This window comes from Odontesthes bonariensis, chromosome 7 (assembly GCF_027942865.1).
Source record: "Odontesthes bonariensis isolate fOdoBon6 chromosome 7, fOdoBon6.hap1, whole genome shotgun sequence".
In the NCBI taxonomy this organism is placed as follows: Eukaryota; Metazoa; Chordata; class Actinopteri; order Atheriniformes; family Atherinopsidae; genus Odontesthes; species Odontesthes bonariensis.
In genome coordinates this window covers 32,693,457-32,719,665 of record NC_134512.1, presented here as the reverse complement: position 1 = coordinate 32,719,665, position 26,209 = coordinate 32,693,457, and the positions used below count along the sequence as shown (strand labels likewise).

The 26,209-nt window shown below is 39.2% G+C and overlaps 1 protein-coding gene across 1 annotated transcript in view; it reads left to right on the top strand.

Annotated features, from left to right (window-relative positions):
• The first annotated feature begins 4,105 nt into the window (after positions 1 to 4,105).
• The window catches only part of wt1a (WT1 transcription factor a), a 31,469-nt gene continuing 9,365 nt past the window's right edge, over positions 4,106 to 26,209 (top strand). The window contains exons 1-3 of the mRNA XM_075471110.1: positions 4,106 to 4,952; positions 7,816 to 7,938; positions 11,036 to 11,138. Coding sequence (XP_075327225.1) covers positions 4,481 to 4,952; positions 7,816 to 7,938; positions 11,036 to 11,138 — 698 coding nt within the window. The 5' untranslated portion in view covers positions 4,106 to 4,480. The remainder of the gene's footprint in view (positions 4,953 to 7,815; positions 7,939 to 11,035; positions 11,139 to 26,209) is intronic.

The following is a 26,209-nucleotide window of genomic DNA, read 5'->3' as shown; positions in this document are numbered from 1 at the left end:
GTTCGATGGCTTGACTTGAAGTGTTAGCTTGTTGATTATCCTCCTGTTGCTAGGTGAGCAGCTTAGCTCACTTTCTCTAAAAAAAAGCATTCATAAGTGCATGATTAACATCCAACGCGTGCGGTCGTTATTTAGCATAGCTGCTTGGAAAGTAAGGGAGTGGAGGTCAGAGGTGAACAGTTTGTCCTGATGTGCCTGCAGTCTGTGTACCGGCCGCCAGGTAACGCCTCCATCCAGACTCAGTCATTCAAAGCGGTGCATTTAAACCGAAATTTCAATGAATCATCAGCAAAAAATGCAATTGAAAAGTTTCCTCCCCCCAATTATGCTTTGTGAATATTTAAAGATGAGCTCAGATAATCAATGGCTGTGCAGGAAGAGATGACACAGTAAATAAAGAAAGATCCTTTAAGTTTTTTTGTAGTTTTTTGAGGAACAGCCTCGTCATTGAGCCAAACAGATCTGATGTTTTGTGACACTTATTCCCACATACCCATAAAGCCCTGATAGTACTCATAGCTTTGTCCAAAAGTCTTAACTCATCCCTAATTTCTCTATATTTCTTTCCAACCAGACAGACTTTCTTGTTATCTCGAGCAATAGTTCTGCAGGTGTGTGATGGTCCTTATCGCTGACCTATGAATCATCCAAGTATAAAACAAGGCTCCAAACTCAGGGGATGAACCCGCGTTGTGTCTACACAGAACAGACAATTTAGCAAAGAAGCCATTTTAATTGTATCTTTAGGCACCGGCAGCCTCTCACAAAGACACATCATTTGTTCCCATTTCTTTAGTTTCATCTATGAAAAACACCAAAGATGAATCAGAAAAACAGGATTTCTGCAGCAACAAGGTGATTCCCAAAGAGCTGTTAGCTGAAAACTTGGCATATCTCAGCATGGTGTGCAGTGTGTCCTTAAAACATTTGAGGAAACTGGACAAGTGGAGGACAGAAGAAGAAGTGTCAGGCCTAAAGAACTATCTACAGCAGATGAACAGGATCTGAAAGTGATGTCCTTAAGAAAAAGGAAAAAATCCAGCAAAGACCTGACACAGGAGCTGAGAGATTCAATTCAGTTCAATTCAATTCATTTTTATTTATATAGCGCCAAATACAACAAATGTCATCTCAAGGCACTTAGATAGTAAGTCCAATTCAAGCCAAATGGAATTCAATTCATTGTAATCATAAGTATTCATAAAATAATCCAATTCGTTCATATAGAGCCAATTCAAAAACAATTTCCTAGCTAAGGAAACCAACAGATTGCACTGAAAACTTTTTCTTTTTCGGTCCAATCTCCCGTCCTGAGTGTGCCTGAGGCGACTGTGGAGAAAAACAACTCCCTTTTAACAGGAAGAAACCTCTGGCAGAACCAGAACCAGGAAGGGTGGCCATCCGCCTCCAACAGCTGGGGTTTGAGAAGACAGAAAGGGGGGGATGGGGCCGCGGCGGCGGCACTGTAACACCATTCAAAGGATATCTGTTGGAACAGGGAAACACGAGTTAATGACCACAATAATGTCACATATACATAGAGAGAGTAAAGTGAGGAAAGGTGTGACAGATGAGGCCCCCCAGCAGTCTGGGCCTATAGCAGCTTAACTATGGGATGTTTCAGGATCACCTGAGCCATCCCTAATTATGAGCTTTTTAAAAAAGCCCAAGCCTCATCAGAAATGGGCTCCATGGAAGGGTGGCTGTCAGGAAGCCGTTGAATCGTGTTAGGATTATACAAAGTCTGGTTTTACCTCATAGTCTGTATTTCCATTTATATTTACACATGTATCAATAAATCATTGCTCATGTTTCTTTTTTTTCTGTCATTATTTAAAATGAAAAAAAATATTATAACACAGTACAGGCGTCAGAAAGACGATAATCTTTCTTTGGATTTAGTTATACACACACACACACACACACACACACACACACACACACACACACACACACACATATATTTATAAAGATGCAAATGCTTTTTATTAAATTAAACTAAAATTCCAAACATTTAAAAAGTCTTATAGCATTTGAATCTGGGCCATAAACGAAGCTGCATTAAATTGGGATGATCTGTCATTTATAATAAATTATTGTTTATTATTCCAGTATTAATAAGGGCTGGATCCAAAGGTTGCCTCAGATGAAAGGTGTCTACACACATCTCTTGATAAAATCTGAATTATTTGCCAAAGCAAAAATAAAATAAGCTGATCCATCTCACAATTTTCTTTTCTGTCAGAGGAGCTGTTAATAAAAGCGAGAAGACAATGTGTCGCTGAAGCTATTTTCAAGGGGAAATATCGTCCACCTATTATGTCTGTTTTGTATTCATCTGACACAAAGATGTTGTGAGAAAATCAACTAAAGACGCTATTTAGAGAGCGTGTTTGTGAATGAGAGTTTCCTTTGCAAGGTAAAGACGCTTCATCACGGCCTCCTCCTCCTCCTCCTCCTCCTCCTCCTCCTCCTCCTCCTCCTCCTCCTCCTCCTCCTCCTCCTCCTCCTCCTCCTCCTCCTCCTCCTTCTTTAGATCGTCCTAAATTATCGCTGGAGGGTCATGAAATGCTGTTGATGCGTGTTTCTTGGGTCTCTCTGTAACATGATGAAGACGGTGCAGCTTAAAGGTTGGACGCAGGAGAGAAAGAGAACTGTAATAATTATATATACATATATATATATATATATATATATATATATATATATATATATATATATATATATATATACATATATATATAGGCCTATATATAATTGCTTAAAGCAATTTTAAGCACTAATTTAACTGCAATTTAAAACGTTTTCGTGTCGCACTTCATTGTGGAAAGAAGCAAATGCTCAAAGAGCAACAAATTTACTGTTTGTGACCAATGAAATGAGTTATCTCCACTCTTGTGGTTTTATTCAAATTTCAGTGTTTCCTCATTTATTTTCTATACGAACAGGAGGTCAAAGTCCACCTGCGGATCCTCTTGTTTTTCCTTTGACACTGGTGTTAAAAGTCAAATTAATTTTAGCATTAAATTAACAATTATCATCGCTTAAACCGACTAAAAACACAGTCACACAAACAGACTTTTTAACGACAATTTCTCATCATTTATCACCAGAGGCAGTTGAAAATTCAGATAAAGCTGCAATATAATTAAATTAATTCTTATTCATCATTTTAATATAATTTAAGAAATAAAGTTTTACAAAAGTGGACGAAAAAAACGGTCGTTTTCAAACGTTTTTTAAACTGTTTCCGGTGAATTATTTGCTTATTTTTCCGGCTTCCAAAAAGGTTCTACATGAATTAGTTTTTGAGGTGTCACCGGCCTTTATGATTTTAATTGTATTTCAATTCTAACATCTGTGCAGCTTACAGCTTCTCACTGAACAAAGTCAACAAAAAAAAAAAAATGTAAAAATTGAAATAAGACAAACAGCCTTACTACAGCTTAAAGCGCAGCCGGAAGATTTATTGTCTCGCGGGCCTCTCATGCGCAACGCCACTTTAATCTGCCTAATGTTTAATTAGACCTTCATCTTCCCTTTTCTACCAATTAGAAAATAAGTATAATAATAATAATTGACTTTTGGATCTGCGTCAGAAGCTTGTGAACTTTTTTTTATTTATTTATTTCTCTTTGAAACGAATTGGTGCGCGCGGCCGGGCCCGGGCCTCGTGGCTGTCTGCTTCTACCTGGGTGAGAGTTTCACTGCCCTTTCATTTTTAGCTCTTAAATATTCAGTTTATGCGGCTTCCTGAGAAACGTCATGTTATTTTATGGTTTTTACATGCATTTTGTGTAATATTTTTCTGGGAAATCTGGAAAAATGTTTCTTATTAATGAAAATTACAGCAACTTTTATCTTAAATTTTGTCTTTAAGGTCAGAGTTTTTTTTTTAAGATAAAATCTTTTCTGCATTAGTGAGTGTGAGTGTCCTGTTCAGCATACAGTAAATGAATGAAGTCAGAGGGTTCTGTCCCTCATCGCCTCCTGACTCCACCTCCTCCGCCCTCCTCACACACACACAGACGGGCTGAGTGTGGAGGGAAAAAGAGGGTTACTCCTCCTCACTCCTCCACTCCTCTTTCTCCATTCACAGAGAGCGCTCTGAGCAGAAACCCATCTCCTCCCTGAATGGACTCCATCTCTCTGAGCCAAAACCCTCTTTTGCTGCCGCTTCGGACGGAAACTGAAGACCACCGCTGACCACCCCGCTCTTTTCTCTCTGTCTCATCTTGTGTTCGCAGCTGAGAAAAACTGCAGACGTTTGCTCTGTCGCCATGAACTTTTGTTGGACTTTGAGGGGCTTCCAGTGAGGCTGAGTTGCGTTGACAACAGCTGACACAGAGAGGACTCCCGAAGTCGCTCTCTTTAGTCTGACGGATTTCAGAAGGTGGTGGTTGTTGTGGGTCAAACAGGCAGGAACTTTAAAAGTTTAAAAATTGCCTCCCATTTTTCTAGCTTTCACCCCTGGGCCACAATGGGTTCAGATGTGCGTGACCTGAACTCCCTGCTGCCCCCGGTCCCTGCGGGGCCCAGCCCGGGCTGCCCAGCCCTGCCCGTCAGCACGACTCCTCAGTGGGCTCCTGTCCTGGACTTCCACACCGCCGCCTCCCCTTACTCCTCCCTGGCTGCCCCCCACACCTCCCTGGGGGCCCACTCCTTCATCAAACAAGAACCCAGCTGGGGAGCCACGGGCGACCCCCTTCACCACGACACAGACCCCCACTGCGGCCTCAGCGCCTTCACCGTGCACTTCTCGGGGCAGTTCACAGGGACAGGGGCCTGCAGGTACGGGACAGCCTTTGGGGCGCCCCCTCCACCGGCGGTCCCCAGCCAGCCGCCGGCTGTGACCGCCCCGCACCACCACCAGCCCCCCAGCAGGATGTTCAGCAACCCGTCGTACCTGACCAACTGCATGGACACGCAGCCGGCAGCCCGCAACCAGACAGGTATGGCTGGAAGATGACAGGTGTGTGGGAGGGTGTCCCAGGAGCTCTGGAGCTTTAAAACCAAGCCTTTTTATTCATTTATAGACATTTTTCATTTCATTCATCCTCTCTGTAAATTATCACTCTGTGTCCGGAGAGTGAAGCTCAATTTCAGAGTTTTCCCATGTAAATCTGGAACATCATGACTCAAAGTGAACCGAGCCAATATGGATTAATCAGCAGTATTACACCGATTAAAAACTGTATCAGAAGTCATGTGTTGGGTTCAAAGTCATGGCCTGGATGAAAAAAAAAAAACCAGACTATGCTTCACTCAGATGTGTGAAAGATAAGTTGATCGTAGCTCATCTCAGCACATGCAGGTTATCAGATCATACAAAAATCAGACATATAAAGAGGCGAGCCAGCAAATAGACTCACGGGTATTTTACTAACTACTTACAAGCTTAATATCTAATCTTAAAGAGCGTGTGTTGGATATTTGTGCAAATGGTAGATTGAAGACCGGATCAGACTTACAGTAACAGTTGTTTGGACCCTGATTCTTTGTGAGTTCAAACTCTTTTCGCATCAATAAACATTTCACGGCAGATGTGCAGCATTATTAATGTTTTTTGAGGCTTTATAGCTTGTAAAGTAACTGTATCCCTGACGTGTCCTTACAGTTTAATGAGGCGTTTTTCTGTTAGAGCAGCAGGAGTTTGGATAGTTTTCTACCCACTCTGAAGCAGAAAGTGTGTCCCTCTAAAACTTTGTATTCCTCAGCCTGTGAAGAGACTTGAAACATAAAACAAAGAAAAACAATTTGAGAGGTTAATCTGCCGCCTTTCATCATAAATGAGTGGCTTTGCTTTTTATTCTTCTAAATTAAAATGCTTGTGTCTTGAAAATGTCGACTCGAGTGATAAAACTACGCGCACGTCGCTCCGGGTTCGAATGGGTTAAAAAGGGGGAACTTCGTTGAGTTTTTTATTCATCATCACGACTATTTGAGTCTGGTCTTTCTCACGTCTCATATCGTCTCCACATATGTTTACAATAGCTGTAGCTGTAGTTTGAAAAGGTACAAACATCTTAGATTCAGTAAAGCATCCACTAAATTACTCACTCTTTAGATTTAGATCATCAAACGAGTTGGATTTATTTGTGTTTTTCTACTTAATTTCTGCTCATTCACACCGAGTTTGGATGATAAGCAGTAGTTAGTGAACACTCTGCAGAAAGTAGGATTACGTAACAAAGTGGGATAATAAGTGTGGCAGTGAGTTGAAATGTGTCAGAGGTCAACAATGGGATTCATGCTTTCTGTATTTCTTCAGCTGTTGCCACCTAATCCCCGCTCTTTGCAGGCAGGATAATTAATCTGTTAGTGACTACCCTGCTGATTAATTAGCAATAACATGCTTATCAAGCAGATAATTCAGGAATAACATTATTATCAAAGAGCCAATCCGACCTCTAACCCGCTTTATCTGCTCCCCGCTGTGGCCGGACAAGCACAAACAAACAAACCAACAGCAGGATTCAGGTCGCACAGTAGAAGTGATAGCTCAGCAGGGTCACTCAGAGACCATCACAGACACATCTTTTTCCCTGTTGGAGAAGTCAATTATGTTTATAGGAACTTTAAAAGGCAATTGGGTAAACTTTTGATGAATAAATTCAAATATTGGACGTTTTAATCCCGTTTAGACCATGTTTTTAACACCTAACATGGGCGTACAATTCTAACAATTAGTCTGTAAAGATGTTAAAACAACAGATGACCGGGAATGTTAATAATGACAGGGGGGGAAACAACAGTTTTAGCAGAGAATGTGAGGTGTAAAAGAGTTTAAAAAATATAATTTTCCATCGACTTAAAGGGGTATTCCGTGGGGTTTTCCAGACTTCAGGTTTTCCAGTTGAATGCAAATTGACCTTATCGCTTCTCACCTCAGTGCTGGACTTCAAGGAGGCAACAAAAGTATCATAATACACGCACACACACACTCGCACACACACATGCATATACACACAGAAAAGTCAGGGGTGAGTGGAAGATAAATGGAGGCGTTTAATGAGTTTTTTCTGTTCTGCCTCCTCTCTGCTCACCCACCGACTCGCAGAGTAAAGTCAGTGAAAGTGCTGTGTTTTAATTAATGAAGCATGCATGTGAGAGACTCTGTGTGTGTGCACGTGAGTGATTTATGAGAGCTTGTTGTGCCCTTTAGGTCAGTTGAAGTCATGAGTCAGGGCCGACTCTCGGTGTCAGGCACAGATCTCCTTAACGGCGGTGTGTGTGATTTAAGGAAACTGTTCATGTGTTCACCGGCCGCGTTTCTCTCTGTTTGATAACGCTCAATTCCACACTTTAATGTCCCCGCACCGAGCAAGAGACAAATGAAAAGGTGTTTCTTCTTTCTCAGGCCGACGTGCCTAAACAGACAGCGGCAGAGATGGCTCAGTCCATTAATTTTTCATGATATAACGATTCAAATGTGCTCTATCAAACAGCTGAGCAGGACAAAAAAAAAAGAGCTAAGAAGAGAACAAACCTTAAAAGCAAAATTTTATATGAATGCACGACAGATAATTGCATCTCGGCTGGGATTAGACGACAGAAATTTGATATTTAATGTCTGCAAAGTTCAAAATCAAAGCCATATCGCCACTGTTAAAAGAACATTTTTAGGTCAGATCCGTCATTATTTCACGTGTAACAGCATCAAACTTTGGTTGCTCTTGGCAGAAAATCATTATTTAATGTAACTGATGAGGTTTCATAAAAAAAATCAGTTTCCCTCTGACATGTTTCACAACACTGTGTGAATAACGTGCGATGGGACTTGTGCATTTACTGTGTCTTGTTTCTGTGTTGCAGGTTACGGCACAGTCGCGTTCGATGGAGCCGGTAATTACGGTCACACTCCTACACACCACAGCTCGCAGTTCTCCAACCACTCCTTCAAACACGAAGACGCTTTAGCCCAGCAGAACACAATGGGTACGTGAGTGTATAAGACTGTCGGCGTCACATTTTCTGAGTCTCTAAAGGTATTTAACACACATTTTCTCACAACTCGGCTGACTTTTCTCTGCAAAAAAAGCTTTTGAAAGATATGTTTGAGAGGATTTTTGTTTCTAGACACACAACACTTGAAGAAGTGAAGCTGAGAAAAGTAGCTAAAACACCGTTGAATGTCTGGAAATGTGACTTTTAGTAAGGCTCAACTGTATTTAATTAGCACCAATTCCAACAAAATGCCTTCTTAATTCACTTTAAATAGCAAGAAACCCCCCCCAGGGAAATCATTCTTTATAAGCATCCATTATAGATTTTTTCCTTTAGGATGAAATAAAGTATTTCTTCATTTAATTTCATTAATAGATGGCTAACTGTCCTCGAACTCTGCACATTATGTATTATCAGTGTGTGTTATTTTAAATTCCTTGTCTATTTTATTCAAAAGTAAACACGAGAGTCATAATTCCTAATTAGACACAATTAAAAAGCTTTCACGTTTTTCTGAATGAATTCAAATCAACTTAATGCTGTTATACATGTGATTTACTGATTCTGTGTGTTGTGTTTTAGCTTCAGGCTGAGCTGGATATTGTTCTCTGAAACTGAATTATTACACTTTAAAGAATTTCCCTCTAACATAACAAGAAAAAGAGACACCGGTGTTATTTATCACAGTTTAAATAAGCAGTTTAACTGTAAATTTAAAAATGTTACAGAATCTCTCAACACATTACAGTTTATTTACAAAAAGTAATGTAATCTAATTCAATTTTTTTTTACAAATTTCCAATGTAAATACAAATATATGATAGTGGAATTGACATATTGTCATTTCTACCCTTATTGAGATGGTGCAGATTTCTTTTAAAACACTATTTTTTTACTTTACCTGCTTTGCAAGCTTTATATCACGTTTGCTGCACAATTTTTCAAAACCTGGCCAAATCTGACCTTATCTGCATGTCAGTGTTGATTTATGCTGCTGCTGATTTTTGATTTTAATGCTTTCATCGGCTGATAAAGAGGACAATATCATTCCTACTTCTTTTACATTTAATTTGTACTAAATCTCAAATTATATTAAAAAGTAGAAGATCAAGTCCAGTTTGTGGGGTAAAACATTAATAAAACAAACTTTTATGTATTAAACAGTCACTTTTTCAATGTCAGCATTAAAATGACTCAATTTAACATACAAACTCCTTTCTTCTCTATTGCTTGAAGCCAGTGTTTGAAAAGATGCATTTATCATAAATCAAGATTGCTCAGCAATTTATTTACTTCTTCTAAAATCAAATTAATATCCAATTTATTCCAGTAACTCACTGAACATGTGATGTCAGGAAGTGTACAGGTGTGTATAAAATGCAGTATTATATAGATAAATTATAGTTCTTTGCTGTTATTAGTTAATTAACTGCATTGAATTACTTATTAATTTATGTGCAACTGATGTAACTTGAACTGAAATAATTCTAAAATACAATGAGATACTTTTTTTAAATCCACCACAATGTTCCAGCAGTTTGTAGCAAGATGATTTTTTTTTAAATTGCGGATAATCATTATAAAAATTTAAATGAGTTTTCTTCGGGTGGCGGGGTTCAGCCTGAGATGTGGAGCTCGAGCATCCGGCGGGGGGGGGGGGCAGCTTTGTCTGCTTAGGAAGGAGTCAGCTGAGGTGTGGGCATCTGGTTATGTTGCCTCCTGGTCTACTCCTTTTTTTCGGGAGGAGATCCCGGGCCAGACCCAGAACGCGCTGGAGGGAACAACGCGGGATCTCCCCTGGAGGAGCTGGAGAGTGTCGTTGGCAAGAAGGATGTGGGTTTCCCTCCTGGGACCTGTTGGCTCCTCGACCCGACCTCGGATAAGAGCAAGAATATGAATAGATAGTTTTGCAACCAGCTTTCACTTCATTTCTACTCATTTTATCATTGTGAAGTTCCCACACTGGAAAAAATCTAAATCTTACCAAGTATATTTTTCTCATTGAGTATCTCATTACACTTGATATAAGACACAACTGCCTAACAAGTACCATTTCATCCAGATATAGGGACTTGTTTTAATACAATACATCTTGAATATCTTGTTAAATGAAAAAGTCTTGAAAACATCTTGTTTTGAGTCATATTTCCCATGAAACAAGCTTTTTTTTTTCATTTGAAGAGATTTTTAAGCTAATTTCAAGATCACTTTTATCTCAAAAGTCCTAAATATCAGATTTTATTTCAAGAAATCTTGACAAGCCGATTTTCACTAGTTCCATTGGCAGATTTTTTTGCTTATTTCAAGCGAAAACATCTTGTATTTGTTGTTTTTTTACTTATTTTTGGAGGGGCATTTTTTTTCAGTGCAGTTCTATGGCATTATAACTTCTCTCTACGATAAAATACAACAGTGTGTATGATTATAACTTCAGTGGCTTTGTTTTGCCTAGCTGACACTGGATTATTTAAAGTCATCAACTGTCTTCTACGCAGATCTGGAGACACTATTTTCTCCTTTCTTTAAATGACAATGCACCAGAGTCTCTTCCATTTAGAACAAATATGGATATTTTCTTGTACTTTGAGCCACTGTGTGAGCGTGCAGCTGTGTGTTTGGCAGCCCCACGGCCCTCACCCAGGGAGTGTCGTGTCCCTCATTCTGACATCTCCGCAGTGACCTTGCCTGTCGGAGGCATAAATCAGCCACATCCTGACTCACAAACTCCCTCGTCCCCTCCTCTCATCGTTTCTTTCATCCACCCACTGATCTTCCGATCTTTTGAATCCCTCATCTGCGCATGCTGTTAGTAAATATTTAAATGTGGGTGTTTGGTGGAACTGAAGTTGTAAATTCATGTGGATTTTTCTTTCTTTTTCTTTTACAGCAAAATTTACGGGCAGTGTTAGAGAAGAGAAAATATGTTACAGCAGAAAGGCCGATATGACTCGTTCTTATGTTTAGAAGAACGAGGAAGGTCTGAAAAAATGAGAAATGAAGGAGATGAATGACAACTTGCATCCACAGGTACATTCCTGTATGTGTATGTGACATAATGTGTCCCTGTGTCTGTCTGCGTGCATCACAGGTGAGCAGCAGTATCCTGTACCTCCTCCTGTTTATGGATGTCACACGCCCTCAGACAGCTGTCCCAGCAGCCAGGCGCTGCTGTTGAGGAACCCCTACAACAGGTAAACACACAAACATTTCACCTTCATGTTGGGACACACACGCCCCCTCCAAAATCTATTTTTATGTGAAACAATCAGAAACAATCGAAGCTGGAAATGTTTCAGAAACCATTGTTGATTGCTCAGGTCAAACAGCAGTAATTCAGTGAAAGGTTGCAGGATGCAGCTCTGAACAGGATGTTCACCTTCAGGACAGGTCTGCCTGCCATTGTGGCTTCCTTTTTTGTTTTTATCCTGCTTCCTTTGGTTGCTTTTTATTTGTTTCAGCTGCTTTCGTGCTAAATCGTCCTTTCTAAGTGTGGATTTCTTTTTTCCAGTAATTTAGCTGTTTGGAAACGTGTTTCTTCTCTATGCAGCGGCACCTATGAAAGTCATGGTGCACCGAAAGAAGTGGAGAAACAGTGGCAGGAAGTTCTAATGGAACATTTAGAAAAATGTGACACCGTCACTGTTACAGAGGCTAATCGTTACTTTTCTGTGGTTCTATTCACCACCGGTGCTTTCCACATTGCTTAACATAGTGATATTTTCCTCAAGGTCAGATGAGGAGTCGGCAGAATTTGAGCCTTTTGAAGCTCTGGAGCTGGATTCTTTCAAGATCTAACTATCAAAGCTTTCATATCAACTCTGATACACGATGATCTGGCTCTAAAAACCACGACTCCGTCAGCAACATTTTGCAATCTCACCAGACATTAAAAATTAAAACAGAGAACTTTTTTGTGTCATGTGTTTTGCTAACCCGAAGGATGACCTGAAGTATTATTTATGATCCAAATTGATTTAAGTTTATCCAGCAATTAGAAATGAGTTGTAAATGTGTTCTGTAATAAAAAAGTGTGATCAGGGAAAATAAAGCATAAAGCCAGCACAGACAGCAAGCTGCTCCTCATGGGGACATTTCCCAAAGCAGGCTGTGATTTGCTGCATTAGATAAATAACTGGGAACCCTATGTTTCTAAAATATGTCCGCTCTGCTGTCTTCTGAAAGAAACCACAGTTATAACACAGCCTTACTTTTGTCAAACCATTCACTGATGGTTGATGGCTGATTAAGGTCATTTTTGACACTTAAGGCTGCTTTTATTGTCTATTCAACTACTATATGGTGCAAAGTAGTGAGTCAGCCATTTTGTAGGGTTGTTTTCAACTGAAACTTTCCATTGTCTATATAATGCTCCATAACTGTGTTATGTAGTACACTGAAAACAATTATAGAGTCAGCACGGAACATTACGCATTACTGCCCGGAGTTAGCAGTTATGAAGCTAAAGTTGCATGCTAACGCTAGCTAGGGCTAGCAACCACTGACGTTCACGGCTAAATTTGAGTTTTTTATCACCCCTTGAGAATTTCAAAATAATACTACTTGAACATATCAGCCATGAAGTACCTAATCGCTTATTTGCCTGAGATGCAGGGCTTTAGAAATCATGAGTGAAATTTGCACCAGAAACATATTTAAAACTTCAGTTGTTATATCTAAACAGTAAAAAAGTTAGTGGCAAACTATAATGTAGCTTTCTTGTAAAAGATTTGCATGTGAGCTAGCTGTTTACCAACAGTTGTTCAGTTCTGACATTGCTTTTTACGGATAATTGGTATTGAAGATAATCATACAGTCCAGTCTGTCTGTGTTTGATGATATAGTACAAACAATTAAGGGCTCCCACTGCTTTCCAACACTTTGTTTTTAAACAAAGGGTCAGAAAAGTAACAAATGTAAATTTACATTTTTTTTCAGTGCTGTAGCTACTCTATAATAATCTAGCTACACTGCATGATAAACAGCATTAGGGTCCAAACAGTACAGACTACATATCTTAGCTTTCTGTCTTGTTGTCACCACCGATTGGAGTGATGTGATGATGCAATGCTTGGCCGTCCATTGATGAATAAATTGCATTTTCTCTTATTAAAGCATGAACTTTGTTTTAAGATGCCCCTTTTTTTTCTTTGTTCCACCATTTCTGGGTTCCTGGGCCAAACACTGTGCATCACTCTTGCCCTGGCGAGTATCTACTCTGAGGTAGGACTCAGAAAAAAATCCACTAGAAATATGAGGAAGACTGGGGCTCAGGTCTGGGGAAGAACAGCGTCCTTAAGTAGGATACCAAACCCCACTGTGTCCCAGATATGCTCATCATTGTGTGTTTGGCAGATTTACATTCAATGTGAAAAATGCACTGTATGGCTGTTGGGAAAATGGGTGAATTAAGGACAATTTTTTGTGTTCGACGAGTGGTTCATCAGTGTTCCTGTTCGGTGGACGCAGAAAAAAAGGGACACTTCCTCTAACAAAAACTGGACTAGATATTTGCGGACAATTTCAAAACAGTTTTGTTTAACTTTCTCGTTGTCAAGGAACCAAGTTTCCAGGAAAATAAGGATGCTATCTCACGTTTCTGGAAACCACAAATATGTACAGTGTCTTATGAGGCTTATAATAGAGGTTGGCCGGCTGGAAATAGTTCTCCTCTTGTTTTATGCTCACCATCAGTTTCAACCTTTGGTAAGTCTTGTTGCTGATGTTCTTATATGTTCTTTGATTTCACTGAAGAAAAAAAAAAACAAAGCCACAGATTAGCACTTAACATATTGTGTCTGGCCACAGTTTGGGAATGAGTGAATACAAGCCAAGTCATTAGGAAATAAGACTGTAGTAGATAAAAAACGTTGTATACTTTTACTTATGGATCGTGTATTTTGCACATATTTCTGATTTTCTATGAGACTGGGCAGGGTCAAACTGGCTTCACTGAGGGCTGTAAACTCAGTTTCTCAGAGATCTGCCAAGTAGTAAATACTTAAAGATTCAAAAGTTGGACATTTAGACATAGTTTTTTCCTATTTTGTTGTTTTCCACTTTATTGCAAAGACGAAAAAAAAAGTGAAAACAGGCTTAAAAATCTTTGTCAAAGGGGAAAAAGGACCTGATGAGTTAAACTGATTACAATAAGCAATGAAATAAAGCTCAGAATGATAACGAATTATTGATGAAACAATTATTGATCTATTATCTCAGGCCATCAGCACCCTCTTAATAAAAAGACTGTAGTCCTGACATTTTTATACTAAAATCTTTACTGTGTCCTTATAGACTTATACACACGTGCCTAATTGTTACAGTAGGAGTCATTGTACACCGGAACTCTTCATCACAGCCAGCTCACCTCAAGCCACACCCAACCTTAACCCTGAATCCATTCTTATCTGCCCAAATTCCTCTACAGCAGAGCTAAATGTTCCTAGCTAAAATACTGCTTAATTTTACCTTAAATTGTCAGCAATGAGACTTTACAGTCAGTGAAAATGACTCACTGAACAAAACTGAAGTCTGTTTGGTAAGGAAAGAAGTTCAGAAGATAATCTCGTGGCAACGTAAACCACCTCATCACATAGTCTCCAAACTGTTTGCTTGTTTTTGTGTTTCTAATGAAACATTCTTCACATGCCACTGGTCCAGTGTTGTCCATCACTGGCAGAAGAGAAGGAATTCTCTGTAAATACCACAGCATGGATGGATACTAAGTGTGTTCATGTATGGGAGGGAGAAACGGGGAGATGAGAGTGGACCGTCCTGACAGTCAGTCTGAGGGTTGTCTTTGTCATAAACATAACTGATATCTGCACAGCAAACACACATTCACACACGAATAGGTGGGAAGGCTCTTCATGAGTTCGTTCAGTCGTCTAATCTTGCAGCCTGGCACCATCAGGCCTGCATTTACTCTGTGAGCCATCAGCTTGGTCCGCAGGAACAGCATGAAGTAAAAACAAGCCTAGGTCTTATTAATAAACACTAAAAAAGAAACAGAAAGCCTCTCTGGCTTTTATCAAAGTAAGAAACGGTGTGAAATTCCTTAAGTCGTGCACGTTTCTCTGTCTATCAATTAATAAACATCAAACTAGTGTTGAAGCAATCATGATGTAACCCACTGGTTCCAAGTGCTGTTTTCAAGTGCTTTGTTCGTTATTTGGCAGCGGCCATTTTTTGTTATGGAATACAACAGAATATAAAGCTTTAATACAGCAAAATAAGATTATTTGCAGTGAGGTTATAGTCACAAGAGATTTGCTGATTTTTTTCATATGAAAAAACGCCTCTCAGATACAAACGAGGTAATAATAATAATAATAATACAGGTATCGTTTTGGCTTTGATGCGTGACGCAGTGGTCATGATGGAAGCAAATAACAACCTGAAAGAGCAATGTTGGCTCACGGTGCAAAGATACAGAAACAGTCTATATTACATTTTTCAGTATGCTGTTATCCTACATCTTGAAACGTGAAGAGAGAGAACTCCATCATGCATAGTGTAGTGAAACATGAAATAGTCACGTAAGAGAAAACTATTCATTTGTGCAGATGAAGACACTAAGACGTGTGTCAGCAAGTAATCCAGGAAAAGGGATATTTACACACACACAATACATTGTTACACTTTCACCTCCTAATGCAAGTCGTGATGATTTCCTAAACTTAACCACGTCATTTTAAATGACTAAATATAACAAAGTAATTTTAAATACTTAACCCTAACCATGCAGCAATGTGTAACAGGGTTGAAATAGCTTGTAAAAGCACAAAGTAAACACTCTTTGAATGCAAAATCAACATTTTTAAAGTTACTTTTAAGCAACAGAATGCTTTGAAGCTCTACTCGTCACTACAGGGCTCGATACTGACTCATTCAGGTGTGTCTGCCAACCGCCAACTTCAAATGTTGGCATTTCGCTGCCATTTAAATGTGATGGAATAGTTAATCCATCATTATTTTACAGAATGCTGCAACACCGTATTACTCCTTGGGATTCTTTTCATGTTCTACAGCATGAAAAAAACAGCTAAACACAATTTATTAGATTAAATTTATGACTGTAAGCTTGTGACTATTTCATGTTTTTTTGTGTGACTGGATTGACCACTTCACTGCACTTTTACCCAACAATGGTTAAGGTTTAGCTTAAAATGTACGTGTTTGGGGTTAGAATAATGAATATAGTTATGATTACACAAATATGCACGGTTATAAATGTTATATTCATTTGTCACAATTCGTTCCACATAAAACAACAGCTATGGGAAACGTTACGATATCTCAGTATATAACCATGGATTGTTTAAAGTGGCCGAAATATATGATTTCTGACTGAAATTCTTCTGATCTCAAGGGAAAGAGGATCTTCCCTGATTTCTGGAGCAGCAAACCTGATTTTTTTTGGCGCATTTATTTGTTTACTTTTGGCTAAGGTTTAGGAGCCAGAGCTACTTGGTTAAGTTTAGTGAAACATTACCCCATTTAATGACATTAGTCCAACAGGCATGCTGAAAACTGACTCAAAATACTACAGTTTGCATTCTTTTGGGACTCTTGGATCCTGACAAAACAGCAGAATGCTAATCGGAGTGAGAGTGCAGTCTATGTTCTATGTTGACTAAGACTGCCACATTTATTTCAGCAATTTGATAAATGCATCTTTTAATGGATTTGCATGAACTTCTTGTTGATAATATTTCAGTAGTTTGACTCTCTATGTGAGACAATTGCTACTCCTTATGATAGATAAGCAGTTTTGTCTTGTGTTAACTGTAAAGAAATGAAGAAATATTGTGTGATGTACAGTTGTTTCTCTGCGAATAACCTCTGTAATACAAATTATGTGTTCAGGGCAGAACATTTGGATAGAGTATTTCCAAAAAAAGACTGTGGGCTGACTCAGAGATGGGTTTCATCAGTCAAAAATGCGGTGAATCATTACTCTAAATATTGTGCTCAGCCTCCATTCTGGCAATATTTCAGCAGAAATACCTTTAGGCTGTGCTGGCCGCGTGCCCCTGCTCCACTGTAAAATAATAGCTGTGTAATGAGCAGGGTACCAGGCACCACATCTACCCCGTTCAGTCTGCTGTGAGCCTGCAGGTGGAGTGATAGTGGATCTGAGGTTTAAGGGGGTGAGGGTTATAAATCCAGTGTATGTGAGAGAGTTTGTGTGCACATGAGTGTGGAGTCTGCTGTGTTTCATGAGAGATGGCTGTTATGCAAGAATTTAACTTTGCTGGTGTCTGAGGAACTTTCTTTTTCTTTTTTTTTTGACCTCTGAGTGTGTAAGTGTTTGTGTTGGAGGTTTAGAGTGTGAGAGCAGTGGAGCTACATGAATGGATACACACAAACAGACGCGCTGCTACAAATGACAGTCCATTTCACAGTTCATGAGCTTTTTTCTACATTTTGTCTTTCCTCCACAGTGGTGAAAATTTATATCAAATGACCTCTCAGTTGGAGTGTGTGACATGGAACCCTGTCAGTACAATGGCACCCACCATAAAGAGGTAGGAATTCCTCCATCACTCTCTTTTAACAGCAGAGGTCGGTCAAGTTTGTGCCTGTTGAGAAAGTGGATAAAGTAACGAGTGGCTTAGGGAGATAGAAGAGAGTGAACATTTTTGAAAGAGCATCAGCAATGATCAGTGTCTAGAGCCTTGCCAGAAATACAGGACATGGGTGGAGGGATTTATTGAAACAAGTGCGAACATAAATGTATAGCATGTGAGACAAAAACAGAGTTTGTATCATTTGAAAGTGAATATCTGCTCTGAGCTCCTTTATTCTCCAACACAGCCTGAACCCTCTCAGACGAGCTTTCTGTCCTTTCTTTAAGGAGTCTTCAGGAATAGTTCTCCAGGCTTCTTGAAGGACATCCCAAAGCTCTTCTTTGGATGCGGGCTGCCTTTTGTTCCGTTCTCTGCCAACATGATCCCACACTGCTTCAGTAATGTTGAGCTCCGGGCTCTGGGGAGGATTCATCCCTCCATCAGACCTGCTGCCACTGATTTTCAGCCCACTTCTTGTGTCCTTTGGCACAGCTCAGCCTTTTCTCCCTGTTTCCCTTCCTTAAGAACGGCTTCTTGACAGCCACCCTTCCATGGAGACCTGATGAGGATTCAGCTAACAGTAGATGAATCAACTGAAGTACTGTTCATGTGGATAGCTTTTAGGCCTGTCCAGTTCCCTCAAAATCTCGAGGGACACACTGCACACCATGCTGAGATATGCCAAGTTTTCAGCTAACAGCTCTTTGGGAATCACCTTGTTTGTGGAAAAATTCTGTTTTCCATCTGTGGAAACTGTGTTATCTTTGGTGTTTTTCATAGATGAAACAAAAGAAATGGGAACAAACGTTGTGTCTTTGTGACAGGCTGCTGGTAACAAAGTGCCTTAAGATACAATTTAAAACTGGTTCTTTGCTAAGTTGTCTGATACTGTGAGTTGGGTGCTTTTTTTAATGCTTGAAAGATTTGTAGATCAAACTTAAGTAGCACGAAAAATCCTGTGAAATTGGTGTGACGACTGGACTGAAAATGCAGCCAATGAAAGAAAAACTTTGAAAGATGAGAAGAAAGTCTGGCTGCTCGGAAGGAAAATACAAAGAACTCAAAATATCTCATTTTTGACCAGTTGATGTTAAGAAAAGCATGAAAAAAATCAGGTTGCATCCAGGTTTGCTTTGTTGCTTTTTGCCATTACAAGCAACTAGTAACACAGTATGAACTGCTGACATCACAATAATAGATGCGCAGTACAGGTGGGTTGATGTGGCTTCTGATAAGCTGCTCGGGGTGCTGACTAAACTTCTCATCTCTGGTTTCACCTTCGCTGATTAGGTGCAATACCAAGCTATTTTTTTCTGGTTTGTCAGTGTTCTTAACCTTCTGCAGCATGTTAGTTTTCTTGATGTGAAATTTCACGGTGAAACAACATGGGAACACTGTAACTCTGGAAGGACTTGCTGAGTTTTGTGTGTCGTTGCGTTTTACAAACAGCGGCGTCCTCGGGTGAAATGACTTCTTGAGTTGATAACATCTCAGCTGTTACCGTAATAACCCTCATGAGTAAAGCAATGACTTTTCAATAAGATTCGACTTGAAGAAAGGTGCCATTTTCAGCCGCAAATTTAATTATTATGTGACACAACTGACTCTGTAAAGACTATTCATTTATATGTCCAGACTTGAGTGAAGGGCAAATCTGCTGCATGCACTGTGGCTCTTTTTGTCACTTTCACAGGCATGTCTGACAGACCAATGTGCCTCTGACTTAATGCTATCTCTTTAAAAGACTGATAATGTTAACTAACTCAGGTATGAAAGGGCTTGTGCCTGCTCTTATTTGATTGGCCACGAGTTCTGCAGCATCTCAGTCTGACTGAGACAGACGGTGACAGTAGGTGATGCACCTGAGTAATAATTAGGCTTTTGAGCATTTAAGTACCTAAACCTCTTTTCGTAGACTAAGTAATACATTTTAAACCTGTAAATCTGCAGAATATACACTCTTTAAATTGACAATGCCAAAAGATTAAAAAGAGCTGGAGACCTGAAGCCCTATTTCAAGAACCATCCAAAGGCTTAAGTAAACATCTATCTCTGAAACCCTTTTAAGCTAAAGAGATGTTTAAAAAAAGCATTGCAATATTAAAACCCCCTTTTTTTTACCCACCAATGGAAAACAAAGAACTTGCAAAACAGATTGCTTTGTGGAAACAAGAGTAACTGTGTTTATGAAATACTTTAAAATGCTCTTAACTTCTTAGATTACATCGTGGATACCGTTAATGACGTGATTGATTTTAAGCTGTAGTAGTTTGACCATGTGAGATGGTGAAGCTGAGATGATTTAATAGCTTTTGTGTATCAAAGTTCTCCCACAACTTCTCAGTCCTCCTGTCTCGCTGAAACACATTAGGAGATCCCTACAAAGTCACTGAAGTATCAGTATCCAGTGTTTAGACAAACATTAAAGCACTATGTACTGAGCTGTATGTCACTGTGACCTGAATAGCTGCATGCTGGTTAGCGTCTGTGTCGGCTCACAAATACCTTTCTACTCTGAGCCAGCAGGCATTCATCATAGCCAGCAGATTAATGTGTGAGTTTGTGTGTGTGTCTGATACAGACAGAAAGAGGTGGGACGTCTGCTTTTTCAAGGTGTTGGGTTTTAAAAAAGGTTGTGGAGAGACAAATGTAACTTTTCACATGTTCTGATGGAGAGACAATGGTGGGTTTTTTTGTACAAAAGCACTCATCATCATGGGTTGATGTTGATGTTTGAGGTCTGATTGTGCTGCAGCTCCGGCTGTCTCCACTTTCTGCTGTCAGTGATGGGAGGGGAAGGGAGGTGTGAGGGAGTATTAAGGATGAGGAGGAAGAGAACGAAGAGCAACAGGAGGAGGAGGCCGTCAGTAAAGATAAGAATGGACAGGCTGAGAAGAAGAACGCGAGGAAGAGGAAGTGTAGTGGGAGTTGAGCTTGAAGAGGAAGAGTCCGAAGGTCCATTCCGAGGGTTTAAACCGTAAACCTAAATATCTAAACAACGTGTCACCTTTGTGCTCATGTGTAAATGCATTAGGGATCAGAAGACTTAAAGTTGTGGTTTAATAAATCATCTGTTGAACCTCAACAGAAGAAAATGCAAAGACTACTGATCAGTAGTTTTTAATAAAGATAAAACTAGAATTCATCAGTAGGAGTAATCTACCTGGTGGACCAAGAAAATGCTTGTTGCAGATAGGACCCGCATCTGGTACCTTTCAACATGCTGATGTTTATTTTTGAGACCAAATTACGATTTTCTCCCTGAATCTGACCAAATATTTCCGTGCCTAAACCCAGATAAACGACCAAAGTAACAAAAACCACAAAAACTTACGGTCACTAGCCTAAATTTCTTGGGTGAAAGTCTCGTATCAGGCTTACGACTTCAGCTCAGTTACAGCAAACTCTAAATAAGCTGTTTGGGACATCGTCAACGTGCTCTGATCCATGATGATATGTTGGACACAAGAGTTCTTTACCAGCCAAGAGGAGACCTTGGCTGACGTCCTGCTGAAGTGGTAATGCGATGCAAAGACTCAATAATTCATCTCGGCTAGATTTTCCTACAGTAACTAGACCGAAGTTAAGAATTACGATCATGTAAAGAATGTTTTTCTGTGCTTTGCAATGCAAGAATAATGAATTCACCCCTTTCATTGCTGCTCCTTTTCCACGGGCTCTGAATGGGAAAAGCTCAGTCTTGCTGTGATAGCCATTCTTTAGGTAACAATAATATTTGGCTCATTTATTAATGACCATATTGAGTCTTTATTTTTAATGTAAAAGGGTTGATTTTACTGGAAGATTTTGTTGCCTTTGGAAAGCGGACAGGGTAGCTGTTTCTCTCTGTTTCCAGTTTTTACAATAAGCTAAACTAGCTAATTGCTGCCTGCAGTCGTGTATTGAACAGACATGAATGGGAGTGATGTTAATCCTCTCATCTAATGTTTAACAACAACAGAAGCATAAGAAATTATAAACGAAGCGTTTAATGTTGGCCAAGTTGTTTGAGAAAGCCCCGAGTGGTTGCTGATTTATGTCTGTGTACGCTGTCCAGTATGAGCTCCATTGGTGCTGCAGTAAGGGTTTTGGTTTAGTCTGTCGACACATTGTGAGCTAATGTGTCGACACTCCCAACTTTTTGGGCATGCATGTCCAGAGTTATTATTATTTTTAAATTTGTAGAGTTCGAGTTGTGAAAAAGGGTGAATGAAACCAAAGCATAATCTTTTCCTGACCTCAGCTTAGTAGCTTTACTACCGACCACTAACCAAAACTAAACCAACTGGAAAGGCAATGGCCTTGTATGTATGAAAGTCCCGGGTCTCTTACCTCTTTATGTATTCTGTAGCTCTTTTAAACACTTGGTATATGTCAGATTCATCAACAGTTTTCACAAAACAGCAGTAATCGATGCCCTAGAAATAAAAATGGGTTGGAAAAGTTTGTCCTTGTGAGGCTTTAACAACGAGAGGCGTCACTTGAGCTCAGTGATGATCTTCGTGAAGTTGGGAATCGTTTTGTTTCTCTTATTGAAGACAGAAAAACACAACAAGCTCGTGAATATTTCAGGAAAGTTTTTGATTCAAACCCCAAGGTTAATAATCGGTTATTTTCGGTTTGTAACGCACTGCCGGCTTCATCAGGTCCTCACCGCTTTGGACCATTTAAAGTGTTAAATTGGTGCCAGGTTTGTCATTTAGAGAGATCACTCTGATTGGTTGTTAATATTATTAAAAATATTAAGAAATGCAAGGAAAATGGTATTTTTCCTTTTGTTGGAGCAGTGATTTACACCATTTTTACAAATGACTGACACTTTTTGGTAAGATTTATGACGTGATAAATGTAAAAGTTGTGGCACAACATCATTTTTCTTTGGCATCACATATCTAAATTGAGTGGAAGAGTTGGCTAAGGCGAGTTAACTTAATCTAATTCTGGATAAGGTAAAAACAGTGCCAAACAGTAGAGCAGGACATTCAACAGCAGCTGATAAAAGCTCATATGTAGAAAACAGTCAACATGGTGTGTTTAATCTGAAATCTGGGTTGTTTTGAGTCTAAATACAATAAAAACCTGCCTGGGCTCAAACTATGTTGGATACTAAAAACTGAATAATAACGACCCGACTTAACACGAACATTGTTTTGTGTCTGTCTTTTATCTTATTGAATTTTGCACGGACTCCTGCTGCCTTCTCACTGCAAAGTTATCACAGGTGTACATGACACAGCATAGTCGGCAGCTGCAGTGCAATTTCTTTATATTTTATTTGTTTTTCCCCCAGACATGGCAGGGGGTTCTGCCTGATGTCAGTTTGGTGTATAAGAGCCGTCAGTCGTCAGCTCCACTCCCTTCACCTGTGCTCATTATCCTCAGCTGGACCTTCTCACCAATCACTCTCCCCACAGCATTTAGTCTCCCGGTTTGTTCGTAGCATTTGTCAGATCTTTATCAAATCAAATCAAAATCAAATCAAATTATTTGTATAGCACATTTCATGTACAAACAATTCAAAGTGCTTTACATAAAATAAAAGCATTGCAGCAGGGAGTGGAGGAAGCATTAAAATACATAAAAGAATATAAAGAGGAACAAATAAAATATTTTAAATGAATTTAAAAATATGCAACAGACATATTTACCGTTAACGATCTTGTCAAATCAGGTGTTTTTGTTCCTCGGTTTTTGTTTGATCTGTTTTGCTGTCTGGAATTCCAGCTTTGCCGGCCTTTCGTTACAGTTTTTGAATAAATCCAGTTTTCATTTGTAAACTGCTTTCGGGTCCTCTCACCTCGTCACTACGCCGACAATCCGTGACACACGTGTGCAGTTGACACGTTTGGAGTGTGTAGAATCAGAGCAGTTTTTTGGGTATACAAGGACTTTTACAGAGACGCACGAGGGCCTTTCTGGACATTCACAAACAAACCTTAAATGTACAAATATTCTTCTCGATGCACATTTTGTTTCCTTCAGTATCACTTACATTAACTGTGTTTTTGTCTTAATGCCAAACCACATTCAAATTTAGTGATGAAGGGCCCCAGTCACCACATCTCTCCAGAGGTTACCTGTTGAATGCATGTTCAACCCAGCGCAGGCATCACTCGTTTTATTGATTTTTCGGCAATTGAATCACGCACAAAAATGATTTTTACATCAATTTTTATAGTTTTTTTCCGACTTTGTGTATGCGGTGGGTTTTGAGATTTACCAAGCTTATTATTAGTCTGCAAAGTTAGCAAGCACAGACTTTAACGTTTTCAGTGTGATAGCTGAGATTATTCTGCACATTTTGATATGCAACACATGGGGAATCAGGTTCAATAAAGTGCCTTAAAAGGTGATTGTAAGCAGATAAGGGACGTTTATATTACAGACTCCTAAGGAGTCAGTAGTGGTGCTTTCTTCAATACAAAAAAATATGAATGAATAAACATAAGTAGGTGGTGCAAATTCATTTTAACTCCTTGTCCTTGTGTCTGTGGGAAAACCGAGGCAGACAAAGAGCACCTTATGAGCGCCTGGCTGTAAACTGTGCATTCCCACTGCTGCAGCACAGGATGCAAAAATCCTCCTCCCATCCTCCTCTATTAGTTAGACAGACTGAAATATAACACATTTCATAGACAAGAGCTTTCTGTTTCTCTGCGTGTTATCATAAGAAGATATGAGAGGCAAGACAGGCAGCTGCATTACACAGAGCAGGTTTTGTTCTGCGATTTAAGTCGGAGTGAAATGTTTGGTCGAAAGTGTTTCTTTGGCGCCAAGTTACAAAAAGACAACCTAAGCAATAATATGATAATTATATGATCCAGAAATGTGATATTAAATAGATTTAAAGTTTAATTTGAATAGGCTTATGTTTAAGTATTATTGGATTTTATGCTGTTATTTTTTGCTCAGATTTTTACAGTTTTTCAACATTAGATTTAAAATAAGAACAATTATTGGATTAACTGATAATAAAAAGTGTTAATTCATGAGAGTAAAGTTTATATTTATATTCAGCTAACACTGGATTTAACTGTGTTGGCCGATAGAGCTGAAAAACATACAGTTTTATAGAGTTTTATAGCAAAATATTTCACATAACTACACACTCGGCAGGCCGGTATCCTCGTGTATCTCCCATCATCCTGAAAAGGATGGAAGAGTTTTGCATTTTCTAGAACTTCTATCAATGTTCCATGTGCATTAATAATCAAATTAATAAACTGCAAAAAGTGATAAAATTAGCTTTTTTCTCAGGTTTCTATCCTTCCTTACATTCCTTGGACTGAACGCTTCTTTGAAATGCCCTGAAATGACATTTGTTTTGATTTGGCGCCATATAAATTGGACAAAATTGAATTGAATTGAATTGAAAACTGTGTGGAGATGAGGTTCAGCTACAATCTAGTGCTTCATTGGAAGTTGATGCTAAATGCTAATGCTTTCATGCTAACATGATCACTGAAACCATCTATGTGACACATAATCCTTAAGACACACGTTAGTTTTTATGACCATGTTAAAACGTCACCGTGAGGTCGTTTAGCAGATATAACGTTCATCGTGGAAAGTCTATGTTCATAGTTTGGGGGTCTCAAAATTAAAGCTTGAATAACTGAAATTTAACGTTTTAATGCTAAATTAGCTTTTTTAGGCAAGATTAATGTGCATACGCTCTATGCACACGTTCTATAAATATTCTAAATATTCTATAAATATGTCAGACAGTGAAAATGCCTTGTTGATGGGCAGACTGGTTCCAGGTGATAGGAAGCAGAGGTGGAAAGTGTGCTGAAAATTTGTACTCAAATTTGTACAAAATACTTTTCTCAAAAACTACTCAGAGTATTAATGACTTTTTAACCAATGGATGTTTTATTGCATCGTAAATAGCAGACTTTTGATTGGATTGTGCACTGTGCGCCAGGTTTTTTTAACCAAACACAGCTCACCTTATACAGTGAAATTACTGCAATGATGTGACTATTATGAGGCCAGAGTGTAAACCGATGGCACACACATGAATACATTCGGTTTACTGACTTCACACGTTAGCTCGCTCCGTCTTCAAGCCAAATTCAAGCGTCTTAGCCAAATTAATAACCTCAACACATATATATATATATATATATATATATATATATATATATATATATATATAAGTATAGTTGTAAAACCTCTTCCCGCAGTGTGTTTTTTGAGATTAGACGTTGAAGTCTCAAACAGAGTTTCACTGCATCTGGACGCTGTCTCTCTGCTCCGCTGTGCAGGTGTGTTACCTCCAGAAACCTGCGCCTGCTGCAGCAGTAGAGTTGGCCTTTCCTTACATTACGTCTTAGATCAATCGGCCCGGGCGCGATCTGACGGCCAAAAAGGATTGGCATTGGAAAAAAAAAATATCTGACGGTTTGAATATTAATTCAAATTGTGGGGAGTACTCAGTAGCGACTTTTGATTTTAAAAGTAGCAAAGTAGATTACATGGTGTAAATTGTACTCAAGTATGAGTAAAATTACACAAAAGTACAAGTACCCAAAAATCTACTTAATTACAGTAACGTGAGTATTTGTAATTCGTTACTTCCACCCCTGGGAAGAGGTAACGGATAAAAAGAGTGGAGCCTATTTCCCTCACGCTTCTGTACGATCTGACTTCTTTTCACAACCACGTGTCGCTGAATGCAGGTTTAAGAC